Here is a 27,734-nt window from a genome sequence, read left to right as displayed (position 1 = left end):
CTCACATGGCAGTTACAGAGGGGAACACCAGCTGCCCGCAGCCACCTAATGACCAATTGGCTGGTAATAGGCCAAAGGTGGGGTTTCTATCCTCAAGAACAGGAGGTCCCCCTCAGAGTGTTGCTGGCCAATCAGAGACCAGAAACAGGCGTATGGTGCTGGTTCCGGGATTTGGATCAGTGTTTGGTAGTATTGTCAGGTGCCAAGCTGAAAGAGCCCCCATCAAGGGTGGTGCAGGATCTGAGGGGCTGGAGTTTGAGAGGCTATGGGGGGAGGGGAACTGGGGGTAGTCAAAGTTTGGCGAGGGGAACCTCCGATAAGCCCTGGGGGCCTGTTAAGGAGGGACTCCCTGTCTGGCCCACAACCAGTCTGTGTAGGAAAACCTGCCAGGCTGGCAGTTTGACATGAGTCTCTCTTGCTGCCAATACTGGCAGTGGTGGATTGAGGCTCTTAAATGGGCATTAATTGCCCACTTAAGGGCTTCAATTGGCCCACTTACAGGCTGGCTGCCTGATGCCACCCCTATGCTGGTATAATTGTGGTGGTGGGGAGAGGGGGCTGGCTGGTAGGCAGCAGGCAGGCCACCCCCTGGATTTAACAAGCCCCACTGCCTTCAAACCTGTCAGCGGGGGAGTGTAAAATCCACCCTAAGAACCTCATACCTGGCATATCAAGTAATTGGAGTTAAGTTTAATAAGGCTAACCCAGAACACTTCTAGATTTGCAAGTGGGGAAGTCTATATGTGTGGTCAGATAATGTTATGGTGGGTGACTACATTAACAAATGGGTGGGAGAGGGTCATTCCCACAGTCAAAATGCTATGCTGCTAGTATGCTGTTATCTGGGTCATAAGGTTACCCTCTTGGCTCAGCATTTAAGGAGGGTAGATAATATTGTGGAAGACATTCTTGGTCATCATACAGTTCACGCTTATGAGTGGAAAATTTCCCCAGAATTTAGTTCAAGACATTTAGAGGAGTTGGAGGCATGTGGAGATAGATATGTTTGATTCAGCTCAAGGACAGAAACCGGTTTAGTCTAGAGGCTAGATAGTTTTTGTCCCTGGAAATTCAGATTTCTGTATGCATTCCCTCTGCTTCCTCAAAAGAAGTCCAAAAAGATACATGTAAATGAAGAGAAAATCAAGCTGTCAACTCCTTATTAGCACTCAAACAATGATTTTTAGATATTTTGGCAGGAAGCAGAGGCAACATGCCCTCTTTTACAGAAGTATTTCCTTGCCTAGTTGGGAGGGGAAGTTGGGTGGGAGGAAGGAGAGAGTAAAATATTGCATTTGAGTTTGGAGACATTATGGTTGATGATCTGATAATTTAATAGCATGTCAACATTGTAGACCAGCCATTTTTGATAAAGACACTCTGAAAGGATAGACCTGGATTTGTTAGACAGATTTTAATCTGTAATTGGAGTCGAGGGTTAGGGAGGGAAGAAGGGTAGTGGGGTTAAGGCCACAATCGGATCAATCAGCTATGATCCTATTTAAAGTCTGAGTAGGTTCTAGAGGCCAAATGGCCTATACCTGCACCTATTTCTTGTGGATTCATTCCCAGGTCCATTTGAGTCAGGAAAAGGTTCTGTTGTTATATCCTAACTTAAAAATCAGAACTGAGACATTTCGACAGAATTTGCTGGCAAAAGAATGGCAAGTTTCATTTTTAGTGTGTGTAAAATCCAGTGAGGAAAAGATACAGTGTGAGTTTGTGCTGGTCCACCATCGACAGGATCTCACCTTCAGTCTCCCTATGAGTTTCAAGAAATTGTTGGATTGTGCTGTAAATATGAATTAAACTTATTCCAGAAAGTTAGGTCTGATATTTTATGACATTTTTCACTCAGAGGTTCGTGAGTTTTGGAACTCTCTTCCTCAAAAAGCAGTGGAAGAAAGGTCTTTGAATATTTTTAAGGCAAAACTAGATAGATTCTTGATTAAAAAGGGGGTGAAAGGTTATCAGGGGTAGGCAGGAGGTTACAATCAAATCAGCCTTGATCTTATTGAATGGCAGAGCAGGCTTCAAGGGCCGAGTAGTCTACTCCTGCTCCTAGTTCGTATGTGTGTTCGTATAAGGACACTGTTATTGATGGGATGTGTATTCCTGCAATGCCACTCAATCGTGGAGACCCAGAAAGTGAATCAATTGAAACTGCGGTGTCTAATTCTTGCAAATAGTAAATTGTTCCTTGAAGTTTTATAAGTTTCTGATTCAAATTTAAGTATTTTTTTCCCTTACTTTTCCTTTGTCTTTTTTTCTCTCATTCTCAATCTAATCTTTCTTTCTCTCCTTTTCTCTTTCTATACCTTGACTTTAATTCACCCTATTTCCTTCTTTGTTGTTGATTCTGTTTCTTTCTTTATCATTAAAGTTAATTGGTTAAGGACGTAGACTGTTGTACCTGTCGTTGACCAAGGTCCCGGATGCTCTGTTCACTTGTCAATTTGCATTTGGCCTAATTTGTAGCACAAAAATGTTTTGAGCTGAAGGATGAGAAAACAAATCCAAAAACTAGTGGAACATATGAAATGTCCAGCTCCACCAAATTCTAGCTCATTTCCACTGCTTAGATACTTCTGGAGCTCTAAATTCTAAATAATTAATCTTACCCTTTTTCAGTTGCTGTTTCCTATTTAAATGCAGAAAGCAAAATGACTTTGACAATTGGCATTCCAATTTCAGTGTTTTATGTGGTCAAGTTACAAAACATATTGATTCCCGGATTCAAAATGACTGGAGTGAAAATTCTGTTTCTTTAAAACTTTCTGCAGTTCTTCACAACAATAATTGCACTTTGCCTGCAATCAAATAAGAACAGCAGAGTGGTCTTTCCAAGTTGAACCCAAAGAATTTACACACAGAGGACCACAAATCACATATTAAAGTGTGTGAAATTTTCCAGAATATACTCCCATCTGTTGCAAAAACAGCTCGAAATCTTCACTGATCGTCATGTTAGCCAATTAAAGGACTTGAAGATGCAAATGGGCTTTTTTACCCTCATACGTTCCAGCTACACTCATTACCTTTGTTACACACATCACTATGAACTGATACATTTTTAAATTTGATATTACAGAACTATCCATTTTTGTTTTGTTTTGGTCATTGTTTTGAATGCAATATCCTGCCATTGTTGGGTAGTTAAATGAAATATTTTGGTGTCATTATGTTATGCAGTCTATGAGACTGCATCTACTCTGCATTGTTTAGAATACACCCTTTATTGCTATTTAATTAAACAAATTTGAAAGGTGTTCCTCAAAAAAGTTTTGTTTGACAAAATTGAATGGCTAATGAACAATCACGATATTGCTGTCTTGTCTCAAGTTGTAATAAATAGAAGTGCCCAATCCTTACATCATGTATTTTTTTGCAATTGCAAACTTTCAGTTATCCACACAAAGAAAAGAGCTATTGAGTTTTCTTATTCACTCGGCTGAAGCATTTCTTGTCCCTAGTTCTTGGCCGACAGCACATTATTCAGTATGGTTAGTAGTGCTTGTTTGCATTTATTGGTTATATGGCTGTTTTTGCTATGTGAGCAAAGTTTGACATCACATTGTGTTTTTGATGTGCAGCCATGATTTTATTGGGGAATTCACCACAAATTACAGAGAACTTTCCAGGGGACAATCACAGTTCAATGTATATGAGGTAAGTTCTTGCTTTTTGTTTACTGATTAAAATAATTGGATTAGAATATTGTGCTGGTGCCAACCAATTGTGTTTGTTTTCACTGTGGATTAATGATGAATAATTATGTTAATTTAAATACGACAAATAACAAAAACTTTTTTGGTACAGGAGAAACATTCATTTTTTATCAATCCACATATCTGCTGCCTAACAATAGCCTCCAATTCTTTATTTCTCCAAAACTGCATGTTCACCATTAATGCTGCTTACTGAAGTAGCCTCTGGTAATTTATTTGACAAGTCTATTATCTTGTTAGATCAAAAGATTTTACCTAACTTCCTTTCTTATTATTAACTTACTCAATTTTCATTTCTGTCCTAGCTATTTGAACCCTTTTCTACATTTGCTTGAACCAGCTTTATCAATTCCCTCATGATCTTGAACACTTCAGTTAAATCCCCTTGAAAATTCCTCTCCCTTCCCAAAAGAATGCCCAACTTCTTTAACCTTTCTTCAGAATTTATATTCATCATAACTTGAAATTACTTGTACTGGGCACCTCTATGCTCTTTCAAAGTAGTGAAGTCCTTTTTATTCCCCTTTGCTGTTGAGATAATCTTCAGGCTGTGCCCTTTGTAACTCATTTGCCAAACAATGGAAACAAACCTTCACAATCGCCCCTTCCAAAGCCTTACTTAATTTTGAAGCCTCAACATCCTCCCATAATTAACCTTGCCTATTCCATTGGAGAAAAGCCCTAACTTGAAACAGTCTTGCTGTTGTTGTTGAATTCATCTCATTTACATTAAGCAAGTTCTACACCAATGGAGTCAGAAAATCTCAATTTAAAACTTTATTTTCCCTGAGCTTTCCCTAATGGTTGGTGAAGTCTAGGTAGATTCATCTAGCATGGCCTGAACAAGGCACTCAGGTCATTGTTGGCTGCTGTAATTTCAATTTCAATTCAAAGGTTTATTCATTTAAAAATCAACTTCTGTTGCGGCCAAGGACTGAATTCATGCAAGCTCCCTTCAAAGCACAATACAAAATACAAAAACGGTAGAAAGAACCAGTAGAGTAACGTACTGATCCATCAGATTAGGGGCTTTATATTATCAAGGTTCAATGTCTAACAGTTATTAGAGTTTGTTCATTGTGTAGATGAGATATGACATTGGACTATTCTTAAATCTCGTCATTTTTCCATCTTAATTCAGTTCGTTGTTTTGAATTCCGTTGCTGGTAGCTGTGAGATCTGTCTGCAGGTAAAAAATAATGAAGTTTGAGATTAGCAGCAATCCCACTGAAGAATGGCAGATTCAATCACATTTGTTCTCAATTGCCTCCAGACCACAATCATGTAAAGTGTCAAATGGCATTTGTTTTGGTATTGGAGTGTCACTGCCTCCAAAAGCACTGATGAAAATGTGGGTTATTTCCCTTTGCTCTGAATCTGAGCAGTCAGCTTTCCCCAAATACAGCGCAGAGGGATAAAGAAATGCGACTCATTACCTCAGTTCTCCTCCCCACTGAGATAGGATTGCCAGCTCTGATTTCATCACATGTCTCACTTATCATGCTAACTGTGTCTAGACTGGCATTGTCTGCACCACTGTAAAGAAAGAGGGTATGTTCTTTTTTAAGTTCTGCATGGGACAATGTAGGTTAAAACCCCTGTTTTGGTGTGCACTGAGATCTGTTGTTTAAAAAATAAACTTTTTTGGGTTAAGAGCCATGTTTTTGGAGTTACCTTAGGGTAGTTACTTAGCGGCTGGTTAATCTTATGTTGATAACAGTGCAGATGTCAACTGGGAGAGCTGGTACACACTGGAATCCATAGGGTGACACATGAGGAAGCCTGAAGGATGAGTTATGAACTTACAGACATTGCCAGTTAGATCAGCTTTGCATATTTCATGAGGTAAAAGTGCTGTTACACCCTCAAGCTTTACACCAATGTCATTAAATATCTACCCAAGCAGATGTTATTTGCCATGTGCCTGCACTTGTGGTGTAATCTGTTTTATAATGTACAGTTTGTTGGATGTAGGTAATGCTTTACCAGGGAATGAAACTGATAAGGTATTGTCACCAAATGGTACATACTTCGAATGATTTTGTGTAAACTATCATTGTCCGGTCAAATCAGTTAGTGGAAACTTTTAAATATAGAATCTGGCCATTTTTATATAGAATTTTGCTTTCAGAAGCAGAACAAATTATAGATGTTTGCAACAACAGCTGAACATTTGGATTCATCTTTTAGTGGAGAAATAAAAAAGGAATGCTTTTAAAGAAAAAACTTGCATTTATATAGTCATTTGTCACATTTTCAGCAAATACCAAAGCACTTCATAACCACTGAATTACTTTCAAAATGGAATCACTGTAGAAAAATGCAGGAGCAATTTCTTAATTTATCCCACACATCTGCTTCCCCTGCCCCTCTATCTCACCCACTGGGAGTACTGAATCTCAAAATCATCATTTTACACTACAAATCATAAAAAGCGAAAAATGTTATTTGCGCACGGCTATCAAGTTTAAGTGAGGACCCTGTCTGATAGTTTTTGGAGATACTCAGGATAATAAAAAGCAGGCATTTTTCCTAATGGCTTGACTCATGTCAACCAATACTACTAAAAACAATCCAGAATAACTGCCAAATCATTCCACTTTATGGGATCTTGCTATGCGCAATGTGGTTGTTGTATTGCCCATTTATAATCATTGCATGTAATAATAGTTTGTTGCATGTGACATGCTGAGAGATGTGTAAAGAGGTTGGTTTCCTTCTTTCTTGATAACAATAAAGATGTTTGTGTGTTGCAATTTTTGAATTCCAGCTTCCAGTGATGGGCAAGCATTCTGATATATTCCAAGTGAAGGCAAATTAGAAATTTTGTTTTTTGAAAGTAGTAGTCAGATGCTACAATACATAGCTATATAGTTAAAATGATATTCTATATAATTAATATACTTGTTGCTTTCCCCTGGTGTTGCACACAGGAATCAAGACCAATTCTATACTACAAATGTAGTGGTCTTAGAGGACAAGGAATAATTAAAAGTAATTCAGTCCCCATTTACATTGTGCTATTTGTTTTTTTTGTGGGGGTCTGGTTAGTTCAGTTGGCTAGATGGCTAGCATGTGGTTCAGAATGACACCAACAGCATGGGGTCGATTCCCATTCCGGCTTGGGACCTGCCTCCTCCCTCGCCCCTGAGCGTGGATGGCGATGGCAAACCACAACGGACAAAAGCTGCCATGAAAAGGGCTCAGGACAAAGCATCAGGCAATGAGTGAAGGACCTACCTTCGGGCAGAGCACACATGACGTGACGTTCTTTTTGCTACCATTATAAATTCCTGTATCAGCATTTATAAAGTTTTTACATTGTAATTATATCCTCCCACCAGTGGTGGTGTTACAGTGCATGAAACCAGAGGGAGGGCTTAATTAAAGCGTGATAAGTTTACATAGTTTCCATTAAAATACGAAGCTAGGAGTTTATAATGGGTAAAGTTTTAAATGCTAGACTTTTCCTATGTGAATGGAAGTTGAAGCCAAATATACTGTCAAGCGAACTGGAGTTACTTGGCAGGAGCTAATGGGACAAATGGGGTAAAAATTGCTCTTGGATGTGAGTGCAAAATTGGCTGCATTGCATTGATTGCGAGTTATAAGCCCCATTGATATTCAGTTCCATTGGCTCAATATAGGGTGGCTGCTGTGATAATACATTTTTGCGCTACTACCTGTGAGGAATTTCCTCCCCATATAATTTTATATGTTCCTATTTTAAAGTCATACATTCAGGGTGGAATCGTCCCAGATTTGCACTAAGCATGGAAGTGGATGTGAAAAATGACATTTTACCTGCCGGCCGCAATGGCAGGTTTTTGTGCTGTATCATCTGCTTCCCGCCTCATTAATTATGCAGCCACACGAAACACACCATATCACTGGAGGGTGGGCTCTGAATCTCCCACCACGCCGTTACCTCACCGTTTCCTCACTCCGGGTGCCAAATCTAACTGCAGCCATGTGCACAGTTTGCAATGCTTGCAGTCTAGGACTGCTCCAATGAATACATGACCCTGAAAGCCAAGAAGTGTTCAGTGACCCATCATTGGAATGCCTTCTGGAGGCCCGCCATGATGTCCTCCACACCCACTCTGGCTGCAGGAGATCTAGCAATCTCAGCACTCCGGTTTGGGAGGCAGTGGCAATGGTGGTCAATGCCAATGCTGTACAGATGAGGTTGGCTATCCAGTGCAGAAAGAGGATGAATGATTTCATTTATGCCGCCAGGGTAAAACAACGATCTCGTCACAAACTCTCTCACTCACAAGGCCATCACACATTCACTGGCATTTCACTCACTGCCAGTTCAAGGGACATCACCACTCTCACACATGCTCACATCTCTATCTGGCCTCATGCCCTCTGGAGACTGCCTCCTCAGCCTCACCATCTTGAGGCCACTTGCACAGTTCAACATGTGCCCCCACACACACCCTGAGCTACCTTCCTTCCCCAGTGCAGTCCTTACCCTACAGCCTCTTCCTTTGCCTGAGGCCAATTCTCCCCCTTCCCCAAGAAAGTCCTAACCCTGTAGACGTTGAAAAGCTACCCCAGCCTTACAGCTGGTCTTGTAGGTAGACACCTGCCTGAGAGGCCCCCTAAAAGTGATGTGGTGCTGCCTTCAAAGCCTAGCATTGACGACTTTGAGTGCTGATTGAAGCAAGGTAGGCAACAAACCTCAAAGTCACGAGTAAAGTGTAGCTCGCCAGGTGCACGTTGCTTATTTATAGTTGTGAAATGCAGCTGACGTGCCCAGATGATCCAGCGTGGGGGGTTAATTCTGGCAAGCAAGGCTTATAATGAGATGCTAAAGTATCGAAATTAGGTTCCCAATGTGTGGAGGTGGGAAACGCAGCCCGCCATTGACGGGTGGAGCAGATGATCGCAAACTAGTTTCATTACGCCGTAAAGCCAATTTTTGGCCTTCTTGCCATATTGTCTGCTCACACCGCCAAACATGCCTGACGCCAATGGGAGTGGAAAATTCCACCCTCGGCCTTTAGAGCACACGTTTTTCTGAAGTACTGGAGTTCCCTGCAGACAGCAGAGCTGGGAAATACAAAGCTAAGGCACTATGCCGAAGGGTGTAAAAAAACAGTAGCAAACATCTGCATAGGTAGTTTCTATTGTGGATATCAAAATAGAAATTTATAATAGACAAAGTTGAAGGAAGCTCACGTAGACATAAGCCAATTCATATATTACTCATAGGTATCCAAGAACATTTTACAAGGGAAGTTAAGAAGAGTGTGGCCTTCAGGGTAGAAGGGTTAGAGTTCAGGGGTTAACTGGGTGCATAAGAAGTTCAGCCACCATTTTAAAGTTATGGGGCAGAATTTTACACTCTCCTGCAGGTGAGTTTACAGGCAGGAAGGTCCCATAAAATGCTGTGGGCGCTTTTCCTGCCACCTACCCTTCCACGGCTGCCCCCTATGGAATTTTATGAGTGGTGGGGGAGGAGTCGCAGCCCACTCACCCCTGTGCCAACTGAGGCCCTTAAATAGCCAATTAATGGCCGCTATTTTATGGGCTGAGGCAGCAGGTCAGAAATTCAGGTAACATCGCTTGGTTTTTGGGTGGGAAAAAAGTGGGGGGTGGGGGGTCATGCCTCCTTTATGCATTTCCTGTTTCAACCAGAGGCCAACCATCCAGCTGCAGGCACTCCCACATTTCCACTCCTCCCTGCCTGTCCACCCCAACCCCCAATTCCCATTGCCCCCTTCACCAGGGCATGCCAGCCTGGTGCCAGCAATATCCCCGTCTGCCCCACTCAATTACCTTGCACCCAGCTCCAGTGACGAATGATGTTGAGGACTAGATGCAGTCCCAGCAATGGCCAAAGCTCCCAGTGAAGCTGTCGGGACCAAAGAGCTCCTGGTCATCTGATTGGCCAACAGTCCTCTGAAGCAGGACTTCCTCCCCAGATGAGGCCGGAAATCCTGCTTCAAGGTAATTAACATCCTGCCGAATGTTAAATTGCTGTGAGGCCATGGGACTAGTTGACAGCTTCTGCATCGCGTCCGCCAGTGCACTGCACCCGCTTGCTGGATATAAAATCCAGCCCATAAATATTGCCCTAAATTTACATAATTTATAGTTAAATAACAAAATATTTTGGGAAATAGAAATTTATTTGTTGTACAGGCTGGGAAATGTGAAACTGAGTTACTGGACTGTCTGCTGCTTGAAGGTATAAATACAGCATGAGATGGTTACATAGGCAATTTCCATTCTATGTATGGCCACAGGAATTTATAATAGGAAAATTTGACAACATGAAATATGCATGCAGATTTAAGAATTTTGATATTTCATTGTAGATGGGTATGCTATAGATTGTGATGAAGGCGATTAAGTTTCAATCCCGGTGAACATCTTTTTCTCTTTATCAAGACGTCCAATATTGCATTAAGTATAAAGAAATAATTACCATCCTTTATACCCAGTAAAATACTTCAATCCCAAAGTATGCATATAAATTGAAACTTTTAATAATATTCCATCCTATTTATGTCTGTCATTTACCCTTATGATAACAGTCAAACTACCCCCTTATGAACTAGTGATTTTATTTTTAACATCACCTGCCCAGTTATTCGATTCGTTTTTCAATAAGAGTTAATTAAATTCAGAACAAATACTATTGAGCTGTAATGTAGCCTTTCAAATATGGCTACCTGTAATATTTTTTCTAATTGTTGTCATCTCTTAGATTACACATGCTGACATGGGTCATCAACAGTTAGTAAATAAACCTTTTAACGCCCTATTTCCCTAGAAGGGTCCCAGGCTGTTACATAAATCGTCAAATCTTCCTCACCACAGAATCCATCTTTGTGTTTTGTAGACCTTCAATCTGCATTGTACTCCTCCAGAAACCACCTGTCCCTCCGATAATGGTCAGCCTTATTAATCTCATCAAGCAGTCACATCGAATCAACAGTCTTCCAGTATATATCTACATCCATCTATATTTATTAAAATTTTATTATAAAAATTGTACATATTGCATGCGTATTTCATCCATCACATCTCTGTGTTACAAGTGTCAAACTGAATACTGTATTGCAGTTCAAAACAACATGCAAAGAAATACAAAAAAGCTCTATGGGAGCACATTATTGTTGCCAGGATTTCTGCAGTCCCTTTATTGGCATCTGTAGCAACTTGCCTAACATTTACCTAGCAGGTGCCATTTCTTACTTGACCTCTGTATAAATCCAATATTTATTTAACAATTAACCTGCATATTTGTAGAGGGACACAACTGCACATTTCATGGTATAATGTTTCTGATAATATATAACATTTATAATACATACAACCAATCTGATAAACTTTATTTGCTCCCCACTGATTTCATACCCTTCACCGGTCATCATCTCCAAGTGGACCAGACTGTTTGCAATCTTTGCATCCCTTTTGACCAGCTGAGTTTACAATCACCATGTAATCTGCATCACAAAGAGATTCACTTCCACAACATTGCCTTCACCTGGCCCTGCCTAAGTCTTAGCTTCTATCAGTGAAGACCTGGTTTGTACATTTGTCACTTCCAAACTGCCAATGGTTTCGAGGATGGCTTTCCACCCTCTACCCTCTGTAACCTTAAGCTCATCCAGAATTGTGCAGTCCATTCCCTACTTTGCACCAGGGCCAGCTGTAGTACCACGTCTTTGCTGACTGGCCTATGCTGGCTTCTGGTTTCCTAATGTCTCTAATTTAAAATACTCACCTTTTTTGTCTTTAAATTCCTGAAGTTCACCCTCATTTCTAACCCTGTAACCTCCACCAACTCTATAGCACTCTCATACTCTTTGCTCCATAGACTGGCCTTTGTGCATCACCCATCATTGGCAGATAGTTCTTCAGCCACCTAAGCTTTAAACTCTGGGATTCCCACTCCAAAACCTCCATGCCCCCACTGCCTTTAAAGCCTTCTTAAAACCACCCATTTGACCGAACTTTTGGTCACATCTCCTAATGTCTTCTCCTTTGATTCGGTGTCCATCTTTGCCTGATTGCATCTTTGTGATATTAATAGCACTATAGCTTCTTTAATGCAAATTTAGTAATTGTAACTTGGTTGTATGCAAATTTACGAGGGAGAAAGGACATGTAATCGATTAAACTGCTCAAAATAGTTCTGAAATTTTTTTCAGAAGTATCCATTAAGTAATGCACTACCAATCTTTGAAGAAATCCATTAAGTTAATATGCCAGGTCCAGAAAAAGTCCTTAATTTTCTGGTTTACCAAAACCACCACTTTCTTCGAGATTAAAAATTAAACTGAGGATTCCTTTTTTGTTAGTGTAAATTTTATCCTGGTATCACGAAATAGATCAAAAACAAATGGCCTAGCACATTTGTTTAAACTGAGGCAAATGCCTTGTTTCCAGAAAGGAAACTCAGCAAGGGCATGTTCTGAGGACAGAATCAGACTGGGCTGTAGTGTGAGATAAATACCAGACTATAAAATTACACCAAGATTTTTCATGCCACACTCTCACCATGTGGTGTTCTATTCTTGGAAAACAGCAAAGCATAAATCCTGAAATCTGCTTTTGAATATTTTAGTGAATCATCGATTATTACTTAGGAAAACTTTTGACAGAATCTGGCATTGTATATTTCTTTAATAAGTTGCTTTGCACCCAAGTATTGTTCATGGTTAGCTAGCTTCCTTCCATTTGTTAGATTTGACTGATAGTTCATTTCCCATTAATTCAAGAGTCGCCAGGGCTCTGTCCTTTCTTTCTACATATTAATGTCCTCCTTCACTCATGATCAAACACTAGATACATTGTATACTTATTAACTTTCTTCAGATTGCACACCCTTAGTACTCTGAACCTCCAGTCCTTTTACAGTGAAATAATCCTATAATTACACCTTGATCTCTTCTGTGCCCTTCAATGACAATGAAAATATTGGATGGAATTTAATGCTAACCCCATTTCCCCAGAGGTGAATGCTGAGGCAGGGAAGGAGCTGATTTGAATGGGCGGAAGGGTGCAGGATGGGAAGGCTTACAGGCAGCCTTCCCACCTGATGCCAATTAAGGCTCCTAAGTGGGCAATTAATGGCCACTTAAGGACTTCACCCTGCCGCTGCTGGTATTCAACCAGCGGTGGGCAGGGTACTTGTCCTGTGGGGAAACTAAAGGCCTATGGGTAAGGGAGTGGTGGGGGTTGGGGAGAGTTCCCTTGTTCAAAGGCACCCTGTGCCTGTTTGAGGGACCTCACACTGGAAGCTGTGGAGGTGGAGGAGGTGGGATGGGCATGGGGATGCGACACTGAGAGCCACTCTACCTAAAAATAAGGTGCCAACCTGGTGAAGCTACAACACAGGGCTACATGCATGCTAAACAGTGGAAGCAGCATTATGTAGACAGAGCTAAGTGATCCCATAACTAATGGATCAGATCAAAGCTCTGCAGTCCTGCCACATCTGGTTGTAAATGATATTGGACAATTAAACAACTAACAGGAGGAGGCTCCATCAAGAGCCCCATCCTCAATGATGGCAGAGTTCAGCATGTCAATGCGAAAGACAAGGCTGATGCAATTGTAACCACCTTCAGTTGGAAATGTCAATTGGATGATCCATCTCGGTATCTTCCTGAGGTTCCCAGGCTCAGAGATGCCAGTCTGAAACTAGGTCGATTCACACAATCAAAAAAGGGCTGAGTGCACTGAGTAGAGCAAAGGCATGGATTCTGACAATGTCCTGGCTGTAGAGCTGAAGACTTGGGTCTGAATCTCCATCATTACAAAAATGGTGGTGGTGGCCTGGATCCGGAAGTCCCACCCCGAACATGGCACCTACCATTTTCGCAGGGAATGGAGGTGGGTTCTAAATTGCACATCCGTGGTTCACAGAGACAACTGAACATGTTAAAGCTGCCCCAGGCTGATCTGATTTTCACGAGCTGGATACCCAAAACATGACTTGTGCAGCTTAGACTGGTAGGAGAAGGTAAGGTACCGTTTTGGAGAGGTATGGTACCCTTTCGGATATGGTCCCAATACCCCTTTGGGAGATGTAAGGTGCACTTTGGGAGAGGCAAGGTACCCTTTGGGATGTTGCAAGTAGATATGAGCTGTGTGAAAAATGCATAAACTCAATGGAACTGTCAAGCTCATTGGGACTGTTCAGGGAACTGTCAAAAGGAGTTGTCAACGGAGCTGTCAAAGGGAGCTATCAAGGCATTTAAATTTCCTGCCCTTTAAATATTTCAAAAAATTGTCTGCAGTGTTAAAAAAACGATGCTTGCTATTTCACTATCTATTTAAAAACAATCTAAGGGTTATCATTATAGGATTAGCGCTACATGACTGATTTCACAACCTCTCATTGCCACGGTGGGATTACTGTCAGGTCACAATGTGATTGACAGCTCCAAGTGCTTATAAAGACTTTGCAAGGGGTCTATGAATTCCAGTACTTGTTTTTATAGGAAAACAAGAACAGGAGAAGGCCAATGAGCCCGAAAAGCCTGCTCCGCCATTCAATACGATCATGGCTGATGGAACACTGCAATGCCTTTTACCCACTCTATCCCCAAAACCCTTTAAGTTATTGTTAACCAGAAATCTATCAATCTCTATACGTACTCAATGACTGAGCTTCCACGGCCCTCCGGGGTAGAGAATTCCAAAAATTCACAACCCTCTGAGCAAAGAAATTTCTCCTCGTTTTGTTCCTGAGTGGCTTTCCCTTATTTTGAAATTGTGTCCCCTGGTCCTAGACTCCCCAACCAGGGGAAACATCTTCCCTGCATCTACCTTGTCTATTCGTTTAAGTATGTTCTGGGTTTCATTGAGATCACCTCTCATTCTTCAAAACTCTAGAGAATACAGGCTCAGATTGCCTAATGTCCCTCATAACACAGTCCTGCAATCCCCAGAATAAGTCTGGTGAACCTTCGTTGCACTCCCTCTATGGCAAAAATATCCTTCCTGAGGTAAGGGGACTAAAATTGCACACAGTACTTCAGGTGCAGTCTAACCAAGCTTCTATACAATTGAAGCAAAACTTCACTGCTCCTGTACTTAAATCCTCTTGTGATAAAGGCTAACATTCCGTCAGCCTTCCTAATTGCTTGCAGCACCTGCATGTTAGCCTTCAGTGACTTATTGACGAGGACACCCGGGTCCCTTTGTACATCTACACTTCTTATCTCTTACTGTTTAGGAAATACTCTGCACATCTGTTCCTTCTACCAAACTGGATAACCTCACATTTTTCCGCATTATATTCCATCTGCCATGTTCTTACCCACTCACTAAATCTGCCCAAATCCTCCTGTAGCCACTTTACATCTTCCTCAAAACACACATTCCTCCCAGCTTTGTATCATCTGCGACCTTGAAAATATTACATTTCGTCCCCACATCCAAATCATTGATATATTTGCTGGGAATTGTCCTGCCTCCGCACTGCCAACCTGAGAGCAAAAATTTAGGGCTTCTGCTCCAGTACACCTAGCTAATCTGTTTCAGTATAGCTACATCTACCTGACAAAGTGTAAAATTGTCCAGGTACGTCCACAAAAAACGGGACAAATCCAATCTAGTCAATTACTGCCCTCTCAGTCTACTGTCACTGTGATGGAAGTTGTCATTAATATTGCTATCAAGCAGCTCTTAATCACCAATGACCTGTTCATCAATGCTCAGTTTGGGTTCTGCCAGGACCATTCAGCTCCAGATTTCATTACATCCTAGTCCTAACATGAACAAAAGAGCTGAATTCCACAGGTGATGTAGGAGTGAATTTCCTTGACATCAAGGCAGCATTTGACTGAGTGTGACATCAAGGTGTCCTGGAAAAATTGAAGTAAATGGAACTGGCTGGAGCTGTACTTAGCATAAAGTAAAATGGTTGTGGTTGTCAGAGGCCAATCGTCTCAGCTACCAGACATTGTTGCAAGAGCTCCTCAGGGTAGTGTCCTAGGCCCATCCATCAGCTGCTTCATTAATATCCTTCCCTTCATCATAAGGTCAGAAGGGGAGATGTTTGCGGATGATTGCACAGTGTTCAGTACTATTCATAACCCTGCAGCTACTGAAGCACTCCATGCCTACTTACAAGAAGACCTGGACAACAGTCACGCCTGGGCTGATAAGAGGCATGTAATATTTGCACCACATAAATGGTAGGCAATGACCATTTCCAGCAGGAGAGAATCTAACCATCTCTGCATGACATTCAACAGCATTACCATCACTGAACCTTCCATCTTCAGCATCCGGGGTGCCATCATTGACTGGAAACTTAACTGGACCAGCCAAATAAATACTGTGACTATAAGAGCAGGTCAGAGGTTAGGAATTCTGTGATGAGTAGCTCAAAGTCTGCATGTCCACCATCCACAAGATACAAGGCACAAGGCAGGAGTGTGATGGAATGTTCACCGCTTGCCTTGATGAGTGCAGCTCCAACAACAGTCAAGAAGCTGAACGCCATCAAGGGTAAAGCAGCTGGCTTGATCAACACCCCATCCACCACCTTATACACTCACTTCCTCCTCCATCACCACACAGTGGCGGCAGTGTGTAACATATACAAGATGCAATGCAGCAATTTGCCAAGACTCCTTTGACAGCACCTACCAAAGCCACCACCTCCACCACCTAGAAGACAAGAGCACTAAGGGCAAGGGAACACCATCACCTGCAAACTCCCCTTTAAATCACTCACCATCCTGGTGACTTGGAAATATATCACTGTTCCTTCATTATCATTCGATCAAAATCCTGGAACTCCCTCTCTAACTGCACTGTGGCTGTAGCTACACTCAGGGACTGTAGCGTTCAAAGAGGTAACTCACCACCATCTTCTCACTGGTAATTAAGCATGAGCAATAAACGCTGGCCTTGGCAGAAATGCCCACATTCCTTCAACAAATAAAAAAAAATACAATTGCTGAGCTAATTTATCTTTACGAGCATCGACAATTAGAATGAATGGTCAGAAAATCATGGGCAATGTGTGCCCAGATTTCTGGTTTGTACCCCAGTGAGCAGGTGGGCAAGGCTCTTTGCTGGGGACCAGACTCTGAAAAATATTTGTGAGCTATTATTTTGTAATTTTCCAGGTTTATATGCTCATGTTTCTTATTGTCTGTTGATAAACACCATTGCTACTTTTGTTTTATAATCTTGTCTAATTGAAAAGTCAGGGTTTAATAAATACCAGCTATCTTTTCAGTTTCTGAAAGGTGGCATATTTTCCAATTCGATCTGAATATCTCTGTGGACCTTTATTATTGTACTATACTAACTGTTATTATCCAAATGCCATGGTGATACTATATTTGTTGTGATTAAGTGAACCCCACTATATTAGCTTCAATATAAATATGCTTAAAATACTTATTTTGTTTTAGATGGAGGTAAAGCAGAGCATCTAGAGTTGTGATGTTGGATAAGACAGGAGGAAATCTAATTGTCGTGGAGACATTTCATGGAGGATGCAGACATTTTATGCAGTTTAAAAAAAAAGCTTTGAGAGTGCAGCTCTGAAAATCAGAGACTTTTGACTCAGTGCAACACAACAATAGCTCTTTTGAAAGATTGTAATAGCAGGAACCTTAGAAGCTGTGGAGTACAGCAGATCAAAGCTGAAGCTTTATTCAATCCAGCTGGCTGAGTGGATGGATAACTGAGAATAATACTATATTAGTATTTTTATCCTTATGGCTATTATTTTTTAATGACTCTGCCCCACAATGTAATTCATTGTTATTTAGAGCTAAGCATTTGCCAAATATGCTCCTAATATGAATTTTACTGAATAAATATTCACATTTGAGTTGGTTTTGCTTGTTTTATGCATGATTTCTTGGTGCTCTTCTGTCATCCAGCTTTGACTTCTACTTTTAGTTTTCTGCAGTTTCAGCTTTACCCTTCGGTGATCCATTTTCATTCCTTCATCCTTTCTATTGACTTTAGACATTTTTGGAAAATTATTGGAGGAAATTATCTCTTCTGGTGTTTTACTGAGTGATCTCCACAGCTAAATTGCTGAGATTAATGCTAGTTTGATTTTTAATAAAGGTGCAAAATTATTGCTTAAACTTGGCTACTAAAACAAAAAAGGTGGAATATCTATTGTGTAAGCATGAGAACAACTCTAAACAATGAGTTTACCAAGCCTGTTTCATTCTCCCTCTCCTATTATTAAAAAAATTAAGCATCCTATATATTATCACATTGGCAGCAGATTGTTTAAACTAGCTAACCCAGCTTAATATTTTTGTGTAGTATGCTTTACTTATTTAATGCTGCTGCAAATCATTTTATTTATTAATAAATTTGTTCAGCAGTTTAGTCTGTGCATAGAATTTAATATGATATTTTTTGCCTTCTGGCACTCGGCATGGAGTCACACCACCTATAGTGACTGATCACAGTAACTGGTACTCATGCTCAGTATGAGGTGATACCACCTTTAACAGCTGGTCACAGCAATAACAGATACACCGTGTAATCAGTATGGCATCACATCACCTGCAACACCAATAGCAGCCATCACTGATAATTTCTTTGGAGCATCATTATATATAAAACTACTGTCTTGCTTCACTCCACATAGAGGCTTGCTGCTACCTCTGAAGGTTGTGGAATCTAACCCCATTCCAGAACTTGAACATGTAATCTGAGCTAACACTGAGGTAAACATTAAAAATTCTCTGGAAATGTTTGAAGAAAAACAGTGAGTTCTCTCGGCGTCCTGGCCATTAAAATGAAAATTTTGTCGGTTGCTGAATTTTGCAGGTCTCCCTGCTCGAATTCCCAATGTGCACTCTGGTTGCTCTGTGTCAGAAATGTTAAATTGTAAGTTTACACTGCTCATTCCTTGGCTGCAGCAGCTATGGAATCTATAGCCCATATTTTCTGGTGATAATGACAGCAAAACTGTCAACATTACTTCACCAAAACAGGCAGCAACTTCCAGTGTCCAGAAATGTGCAATGCAGAAATCCAGAACCTGCTGTCAGTGAACGGATGCTCCTTCACAGGGTGTGCTTTTCTTTTATTTAGACATGGGATGTCACTGGCTAGGCCAGCATTTATTGCTCATTCCTAGTTGCCCTTGAGAAACTGGCTTCCTAGACTATTTAAGAGTCAACTACATTGCTGTGGATGTGGAATTACATCTAGGCCAGACCAGGTAAGGATAGCAGATTTCCTTCGCTAAAGGACATTAGTGAACCACATGGGTTTTTACGACAGTCAACAATGGTTTCATGGTCATTATTAGACTCTTAATTCAAGACTTTTATCAACTTCAGATTCCACCGTCTGCCATGATGGGATTCGAACCTGGAACTGGGTCTCTGGATTGCTAGTCCAGTGACAATACCATTAGGCCACTGCCTCCCCTGTTAGAGGTTCAAAGTGCAAACTCCTTTGCAGTCATGTTTTGGTGAGAATTCCACTTCTGCACTGTTATTCTCACTATAAAAACTATTGAAAAAGTTATATCTAGTTGAATGTGGTGTAACTGTTTTTTAACGGCATATTAAATTCACAATCACTGCTAAACACCCTCACTGACCTTGAGAAACTCATTTTATATATGTAAAATTTCTCCATAATAAAATTCCATTTTTGGAAACATAACTTTATTTCTTTAATGTTACCTCTATTTTAGCTTTTATTTTATTACAGTCATACATTTGCTGAGTACACGCTAGAATCGTGCTATCTCTTATATTGGATTAGGGCTGCTTCATTGTCATTCAGGGCATGTGTAGATATATGCAAAACAATGTGTAAGGGTCCTTCACTGGTCCTTGGATTCTTTGTCATGTTGGTTGGCTCCGGCATTGTTATCGCTTGCTGTGCAACTTATGGCACTAACAGGCAGGAAAGATACTTAAAAGTTCTATTTAAGGCTGTAGTAACTATGGTTTTATTTAGTATGTAATATACCTTTAAGAATAATACTTGTTAGGCAAGATCACATGATCTGTAATAACCAATATGAGAGTAGCATGGGCTACCGCAGCAATGTAGAGATAGAAATAAAAACAGAAAATGTTGGAAAAACTCAGCAGGTCTGACAGCATCTGTGGGGAGAGAAACAGAGTTAACGTTTCGAGTCTGTATGACCCTTCTTCAGAGCTAAAGAAAAGTAGAAATGAAATGACATTTATAGTGTTTAAGGGGGGGGCGGGGAGCAGGTGGAGCTGGATAGAAGGCCAGCGATAGGCAGGGGCGAAGGAGAGATTGACTAAGATGTCATGGACAAAAAAGACTAAGGGAGTGTTAATGGTAGTGGTAAGGGCTAAAGAAGCTGCTGATGGTTGCATAAAGGTAAGAAAGCAGAATGTGTTAATAGCAGAACAAGGGTAAGCATTCTGAAAAGAACAAAATGAACAAGTGACAGGTGGGGTCAGTAAGGGGGCGGGTGCGAAGAGCAATGTCTCGGGTACCTTCACTTCACAAAGGAAGCTGTCACTGAGTACGTCACAACTGAAACTTTGAACATAGGCATTGACAGAAATGTCTAGGCCCTTAATGTCTATGCAATAGACCCTGTGCAGCTGCAGCACATGACATTACTTCCACTTTGCAGTTCACTGTCATGGCAAGTTACCAAAGTGCTCTAGACCAAAAGAAACACTATACCTCTTTCCCCATGAACAGGGCAACGTACGCTGGGAGGCTTCGTCTGCATTGTAGGCTTCCCCAGGATCTAGGTCAACAAATTTGGCACCCACATTGTCTTAAATGCTCCCCATCACCAGCCTATCATCCTTTTTATGAACAGAAGTCCATTCCCTTAGAGTGCAGCTTGTTTGCGACTACAACAATTTATTCATGTTGCTCCGTGCGCTATCCTAGCAACAGCCTTGATGCATTCAGGCCCCGCTAGTCCCCTGTGCCACCTTTATTCTGACTAGGCCATCAGGTCACAGGCAGACTGCTGGGTGACAAGTGCTGTATCCTTCAGACATGGCTCATTATGCTAGTCAAGAATCTGGATAAAAACACAGGAACGTCACTGTGTGCTCAATTTCAGGTGCAAATGTATTTTTAGGCAATAAGGTTTTCTGAACACAAAGAATGGAACGTGCAAACATTGAGCAAAACTTAATGTGATGAGCAAAATCACTTGGAAAGTTACCGGTGTGTTATCTCAATGTGCTGAACGTGCTCTTGTTCAATTAACTTTTAAAATTGAAATAAAAAAAAATGCTCATGTCACAATCCAACCATGGTATTTGCAGAGTTATACTGAATTTCTTCTAACTCAAGGGAATTAAATTTTGGATTTCACAGCTCAATAGTGATAACTGGAAACCTTGATAATTGTGCCATATTATTCTCTGTTTATAATGATTACAATAAATAGCAGAAAATTGAATGATTACTACCTACTCAGCATCAGGAAAAGAAGATTACATTTGCTGGAACATGATTGTTCAGTAGTACTCAGTAATTTTGTTCTCTTATCAAGGCTGTGTGTTTCACTGCAGGATCAGTTGGTTACCACTCTTCCCTCTAGGTTAGAAGATTGTGGGTTCATGATTCGCTCCTGGACATGAGCTTGGGTTTGCTTGTTGGTCTCCCCGCATGGTGTGTCCCACCACTGGTTGAATACCATGGGTGGGGTGAGGCCCTTAGGTGGGCATTAATTGGCATCTGGGAATGGGCCTTCGTGCCCCAGACTTAATCAGGGGGAGCCAGGGAGGTGGCAGAATCACCACCCCACTCCCTTCTGCCTGATCAAATTTCCCTCCCACATCCAAACTCACCCCCGTTAGGGGAACTAAATTCTGCCCACCAAGCGAGATGGTCTCCACAGCATTTATTGAGCATACGCTCACTTGGTCACATTGAAGCAGTTTACATCCAAGGACAAATGTATAAATTAAGCATTTTCCAGCAGACCTAGAAATGTGGCAAAACTATGGGAAGTGGCTAGTTATTAAGTGTGCTGATGGGCATCTTGGAATTGAGATAACCCTCTCTTCCCAATAGCTTATTCTTGAAGTGGACCTGTTACAGGCTGTGCCTCTTCTCCTAATGCATGGGTAACGTGTCCCTGTATGATTCCCAATGTTATACAGTCAAAGAGTCACTTACAGCACAGAAGGATGCCATTTAGCCCATTGAGTTCATGCCAGCTCTCTGCGGAGCAATCCAGTCAGTCCCATTCCTTTGCTCCTATCCCCATTGCCCTGCAGGTTTATTTCCTTCAAGTGCCCATTCAATTTCCTTTGTAAACCGTAGATTGTTTCCACTCCCACCAACTTTGTGACCAGTGAGTTCCAGGTCATTACCACTCACTGGGTAAAAAAAAAATTGTCCTCACATCCCCCTGCATCTCTTACCCAAAACCTTAAATCTGTGTCCCCTAGTCTTTGTACTATCAACTAATGGGAACAGCTTTTCTTAGTCTACCTTATCCAGCCTTGTCATAACCTTGTACATCTATATCAAATTTTCCCTCAATCATCTTTGCTCCAAGGACAACATGCCCAGCTTTTCCAATCTAATCTTGTAATTAGAAACCCCCATTCCTGCAGCCATTCTAGTAAATCTCTTCTCCACCCTCTCAAGAACCCTCATCTTTCCTAAAGAGCGGTGACCAGAACTAGACTCAATACTTTAGCTGGGGCCTAACCAGAGCTTTATAAAAGTTCAGCATAGCTTCATTGCTTTTGTACTCAATGCCTTTATTTATGAAGCCTGAGATCCCATATACTTTGCTAACTATTCTTTCAATATGACTTACTACCTTCAAAGATTGATGCACGTGTACCCTCATGTCCCTCTGTTCCTGCACACTCTTTAGAACTGTGACATTAAGTCTATATTGTCTCTCCTTATCTCTTCTGCCAAAATGCTTCATCTCACACTTCTCTGTAATAAATTCCATCTGCCACTCGTCTGCCCATTCTGCTAGCCTATGTCCTGTTGTAGGCGATTCGTACCATCCTCACTGTTCACTACTTCTCCAAGTTTGGTATCATCAGCAAATTTTGAAATTCTACTCTGTGTTCCAAGTCACTTATATGCAGCAAAACAAGCCGTGATCCTAGCACTGCTCCTTGGGGAACACCACTATCTATTACTCTCCAGTCTGAAAAATAACCATTTATTACAACTCAACATTTTCTGTACTTAAGCCATCTCTTTACCCAATTGGACACTGATCCGACTATTTCATTATTCCATGAGCCTCAATTTTGTTAACCAGCCTTTAATGTGGTATTTTGTCAAATGCTTTCTTAAAATCCGCTTGGACAACATCCACCTCTTCATCAACCTCTGTTACTTCACCAAAAATCATTTAGGTTAGTCAAGCACGATCTGCCTTTTACAAATTTGTGCGGGCTCTCCTTTATTAACTCAAACCTCTCCAAGAGCCTGTTGATTTTGTCTCCAATTATCGTTTCTAAAATCTTACACACTATTGATGTTAATCTAACAGGACTGTGGATGCTAGGACTATCCTTACATCCTTCCTTGAATAAGGGTGTCATATTTGCCACTCTCCAATCCTCTGGGGCCTCCCCTATATCGAGGGAACATTGGAAGATTATGACAAGCCCTTCTGCTAACTCCATCCCCGCTTCCTTTAACAACCTGGGATGTAAGCCATCAGGACTATCCACCTCTTACAACCCATTTATTTGTTTACATGCTAGTAGAAGACTTTTGGACTCCCTTTTTATGTTGACTGCCATTCTCTCCTCATACTCTCTCTTTACCAGTCTTATTTTTTCTTAATCTCCCCTCTTCACCTATTGTGTTTGACCTGGTTCTCACTTGAAGAGTTCACCTGACATGCATCATGCACCCTCCTTTTTTTGTTTCATCATAACCTCTGTCTCCATCATCATCCAAGGAGCTCTGTTTTTGGTTCCCCTGCCTTTCGCTCTTGTTGGAATGTACATAGCTTGTACCTGAAGCATCTCTTCTTTAGAAATCACCCATTGTCCTATTACAGATTTTCCTGTCAGTCTTTGGTTCCATTTTACCCTGGCTAGATCCTTTCTCATTGCATTGAAGTTAACGAGAAGCCACCAGTAGTGGAGGTGGATACGGGTGCCTCAACTACAGTGGTGGGAGAGCACACTTCCAAATACATTAATGAAGGTAGACAGCCAATAAACCTGGAGTGAACAACTGCTAAATTGAAGACATACACTGGAGAAGCTATTCAGATAAAGGGCATCGCCACAGTACCAGTGTCTTATAGGCAACAGACAGCCCAGCTGCCTGTGATGATAATGAAAGGAGAAGGACCCAGTCTTTTAGGCCGAGACTGGTTACAGAAGATCGAGCTTGACAGGTCTGAGATATTTCACCTGAAAATAGGAGGAGTTCCTGAACTGCTAAGGAAATTCGACAGTGTATTTTGGGATGAATTATGGAAGTTAAAAGGCATGCAGGCCTAGATATATGTGGATCCTCAGGCAATGCCATGTTTCTTTAAGGCCAGACCTGTGCCTTATGCATTGAAGGAGGAGGTGAATGCAGAACTGTACCGGTTAGAAAAGCTGGGCATCATTTAACCTGTCCAATTCTCAGAATGGGCATCACCCATAGTTCCAGTGGTTAAGCCTGACCAACCCATAAGCATTTGTGGGGGACAATAAATTGACTGTAAATAAGGCAGCAAAACTAGACACAATTCCAATAATGGCCGACTTATACACAAACCTGGCTAGAGGCAAGACCTATACAAAATTGGTTATGAGTCATGCTGACTAACAATTAGAACTGGATAACACATCAAGAGAATATGTGACTATTATCACACACAAGGGCCTTTATCAGTACACTCGTCTACCCTTTTGAGTATCATCTGCATGCGCTATCTTCTAGAGGACAATGGAGAGTCTTTTGCAAGGACCTCCTCGCGTGGCAGTATACCTAAATGATGTTCTGATCACAGGGCCAACCAAGACCAAACGCTTGGTCAACCTGGAGGAGGTGCAATGGTTAAAGGAGGAAAAATGCACATTTCAAGCACCAGAAGTTACTTACCTGGGTCACAGGGTGGACACCATGGGCTTGCATCTGGTACAAGAGAAAGTTCGGGCAATAAAGGATGCACATTCAGCAACAATGTAACCAACTCAAGTCCTTCCTAGGTATGATCAACTACTATAGCTGCTTCTTGCCTAACTTATCAACTGTGTTGGCACCATTATGCTTGGTGTTAAAAAAGAATCACCATTGGTTGTGGAATTCACGACAGGAAGAAACCTTTATGAAATTAAAGAAACTGTTGCATTTGTCGTGTTTATCGGTACGCTATGACCCATCAAAAGAGTTGGTATATACATGTGATGCCTCTGCTTATGATGTAGGAGCCGTGTTATCACGTAGAATGGAAGATGGATCAGAAAGGCCCATTGGCTATGTCTCGAGAGCCCTCTCCACAACTGAGAAGGGTTATTTCCAGCTAGAAAAGGAAGGTTTATTGGTGATATTCAGAGTGAAGAAATTCCAACAGTACCTACACGGATGACATTTCACCACTGTGTTGGACCATAAGCGGATGGTGAGAAATTTGGCCTGACATTGATGGGTGGAGTGGATGATCGCAACTGCTTTCACTACAGTGGGAAACCGACTTTTTGCCGTCTTGCCATATTGTACTCCCCCCCCCACCTGTCGTGACAACCAGGCCTTAGGTTAAATGAAGGACTCCCTGTCACTTGTTACATAAGAGCTCATTCTGTAGTCTTGCTTTGGAAACTAATTTCTTGTTGATGTATTGTACATGCAATACGAGCATCATTTTGGAAATGCATACCTTCAGACACTATCAGTTGAGGGGTTTGAATTGCCTGTAATGTTTCAGTAGAAGGTTTAAAGCTGCCAGAGTTCTTTGGATGGGTAGGGAACCCCTTCGGATAGATCCGGGGAGATCTTTGGAAGGGGTCAGGAGTCCTTCGAAATTGTTAGAGTAGACAAGAATGTGCATAAAAAGTGGATAAGCTCATTGGAACTGCTAAGCTGTCAAGGTGTTTAAATCTCTTGGCCTTTAAATGTTTTTTAAAAAATCTGGAATAAAAAAAGTCAATGCTTGCTATTTCACTCTGTGTTGACATAAGCTTGAGGGCTATCAGTGTAGGATTTCTGCTGCATGATTGGTTTCACAACCCTCAGTATCACAGTGGGGTGCCATTCAGTGCATAGCTTTATTGATAGCTCCAAGCGGTTATAAAGTCTTTGACGTTTGGCTATGAGTATAAATGCTTCTTTTTATAAGGGATTAAGCACTCAAATGAAATGTTTGTTTTTATCACAGATTATGCAGGTGAAGGAATGTATATGTAGTGAATTTTTTTTATCAATGAGAATTATTTTTTATAGAAAATTCCACCTTTGTTTTTGTTTGTGTCCACTGGCAGTGGTCGTGCTTGGCGGCGTGAGTGGACAACATGGTGGGTAGGCCAAAAATCCGTTTCACACCGTCATGCAACACGTTTGCAAGCGTCCACTCTGCCCATCAATGGTGGGCCACGTTTTCCTTGTCGGGAACTACATTGTAATATATCTGCATATCATTATTAATGCAGCATTCCAGAACCATTCCTCCCACTCTGGATTGTCTGAGCACGAGATCTGTTTGCCTGCCATGCTTTGGGCAGCATCCACAGTCATCAGCACCAGGCTTTGCAGCAGCATCACATCACTTTTAGGGGGGGGCTCACAGACAGGTCTCTACTTACAAGACCAGCCATAACACTGCAGGGCTCTGGCTTGCTTGGGGAATGGGGAGAATTGGCATCAGGCAAAGGAAGAGGCTGCAGGGCTAGAGCATTACTGGGGAAGGGGGGTATCCCAGGATGTGAGAAGGGACACATGCTGATTTGTGCAAGTGGCCTTAAGATGGTGAGGGCTGAGAAGGCAGTCTCCAGAGGAGATGAGACCAGATGGAGATGTGAGGGTGTGTCTGAGAGAGTGAGTGGTGATGTCCCTTGAGCTGGCAGTGAGTGAGATGCCAGTGATGGGCTTGTGCTTGTGTGTGTTTAGAGTGATGAGATAGTTGCCATACCCTGGCGGCACGGATGAGATCATTCATCCATTTGCTGCACTGGATGCCGACCTCTTCTGTGTAGCATTGGCACTGACCACCTCTACCACTGCCTCCCGAGCTGGAGTGGTGACACTGATGGGCCTCTTGCGGCCAGAGCTGGGGTAGGGGACATCACGACGGGACTGCACGCATCCAGAAGGTGTCCCAGGGATGTGTCACTCAATCAGGGGGCTGCAGTCTTCTTGCCTTTCGGCCATGTCTTTTGTGCAGCAGTCCTGGGCTGGAAGAACTGAGTGGTGTGCGTGCAGCTGCACTTTACTTATGGAACCTGGCGTGAGGAAGCGGCGAGGTGATGGCCTGGTGGGCGAATGTAAGCCCATCCGCCATTGAAATGGCATGTTTCCTGGGAATGTATGATTAATGAGGTGGAATTGGGACGGTACGCCGTGAAAAACTGCCATTGCGGCCGTGGATTAAACATTCATTTTCCCACCCACTGCTGCACTTTGTGCATATCTGGGATGATTCTGCCCAAAGTCTGCAAAAGACACAGAACTCTACTTTATTTTATCTCCGCATGGGTCCTGAGGTCTTCCCATGTTGGATACTAGGTGAGTTGTTACAGAGGATGTAAGGGCAAAGGGTGCTGGGTGGGAGGCATGAATTGACACTCAGTTGGCATAGGGCCTATAAAGGGAAATAGGAATAGGTAGAGGGTCATAGGTTGGCATGGAGGGTATGAAGGGTCATAGGGGTTTTGGGGGGCATGAGGTGTCATGGGTTGACAAGGGCATGGGAAGTTTGTGAGGGTGGTGAGGTGGTATGAGGGCTGGACTGCTGTTTTTTGTTTTATTGTTTCCTGTTTAACAGCTGGGACAAAGTCCCATATCATCGAGGCTGGCCTCTCACACAGCCCGCTTCTGCACCTGGCAGCCCCTATGTCTGCCTCTTCACTGTTTCAGGGGTGGCGG

The 27,734-nt window shown here is 41.9% G+C and overlaps 1 protein-coding gene across 5 annotated transcripts in view; it reads left to right on the top strand.

The window, feature by feature from the left end:
• Positions 1–27,734, top strand: part of LOC121285733 (copine-8) — a 755,949-nt gene that overhangs the window by 251,309 nt on the left and 476,906 nt on the right. For 4 of the 5 annotated variants that reach the window (XR_005944761.1, XM_041202466.1, XM_041202465.1 and 1 more), the window contains exon 11: positions 3,594–3,669. Coding sequence is in view for 3 of the 5 variants with exons in the window: in XM_041202466.1 (XP_041058400.1) it covers positions 3,594–3,669 (76 nt within the window). In the remaining 2 variants the exon portion in view is untranslated. Of the gene's footprint in view, positions 1–3,428; positions 3,504–3,593; positions 3,670–27,734 lie in introns of those variants that run through there. The other variant, XM_041202468.1, reaches the window with a different exon arrangement.

This window comes from Carcharodon carcharias, chromosome 13 (genome assembly GCF_017639515.1).
Source record: "Carcharodon carcharias isolate sCarCar2 chromosome 13, sCarCar2.pri, whole genome shotgun sequence".
Classification (NCBI taxonomy): Eukaryota; Metazoa; Chordata; class Chondrichthyes; order Lamniformes; family Lamnidae; genus Carcharodon; species Carcharodon carcharias.
This window is presented reverse-complemented; position numbering and strand designations above follow the sequence as displayed.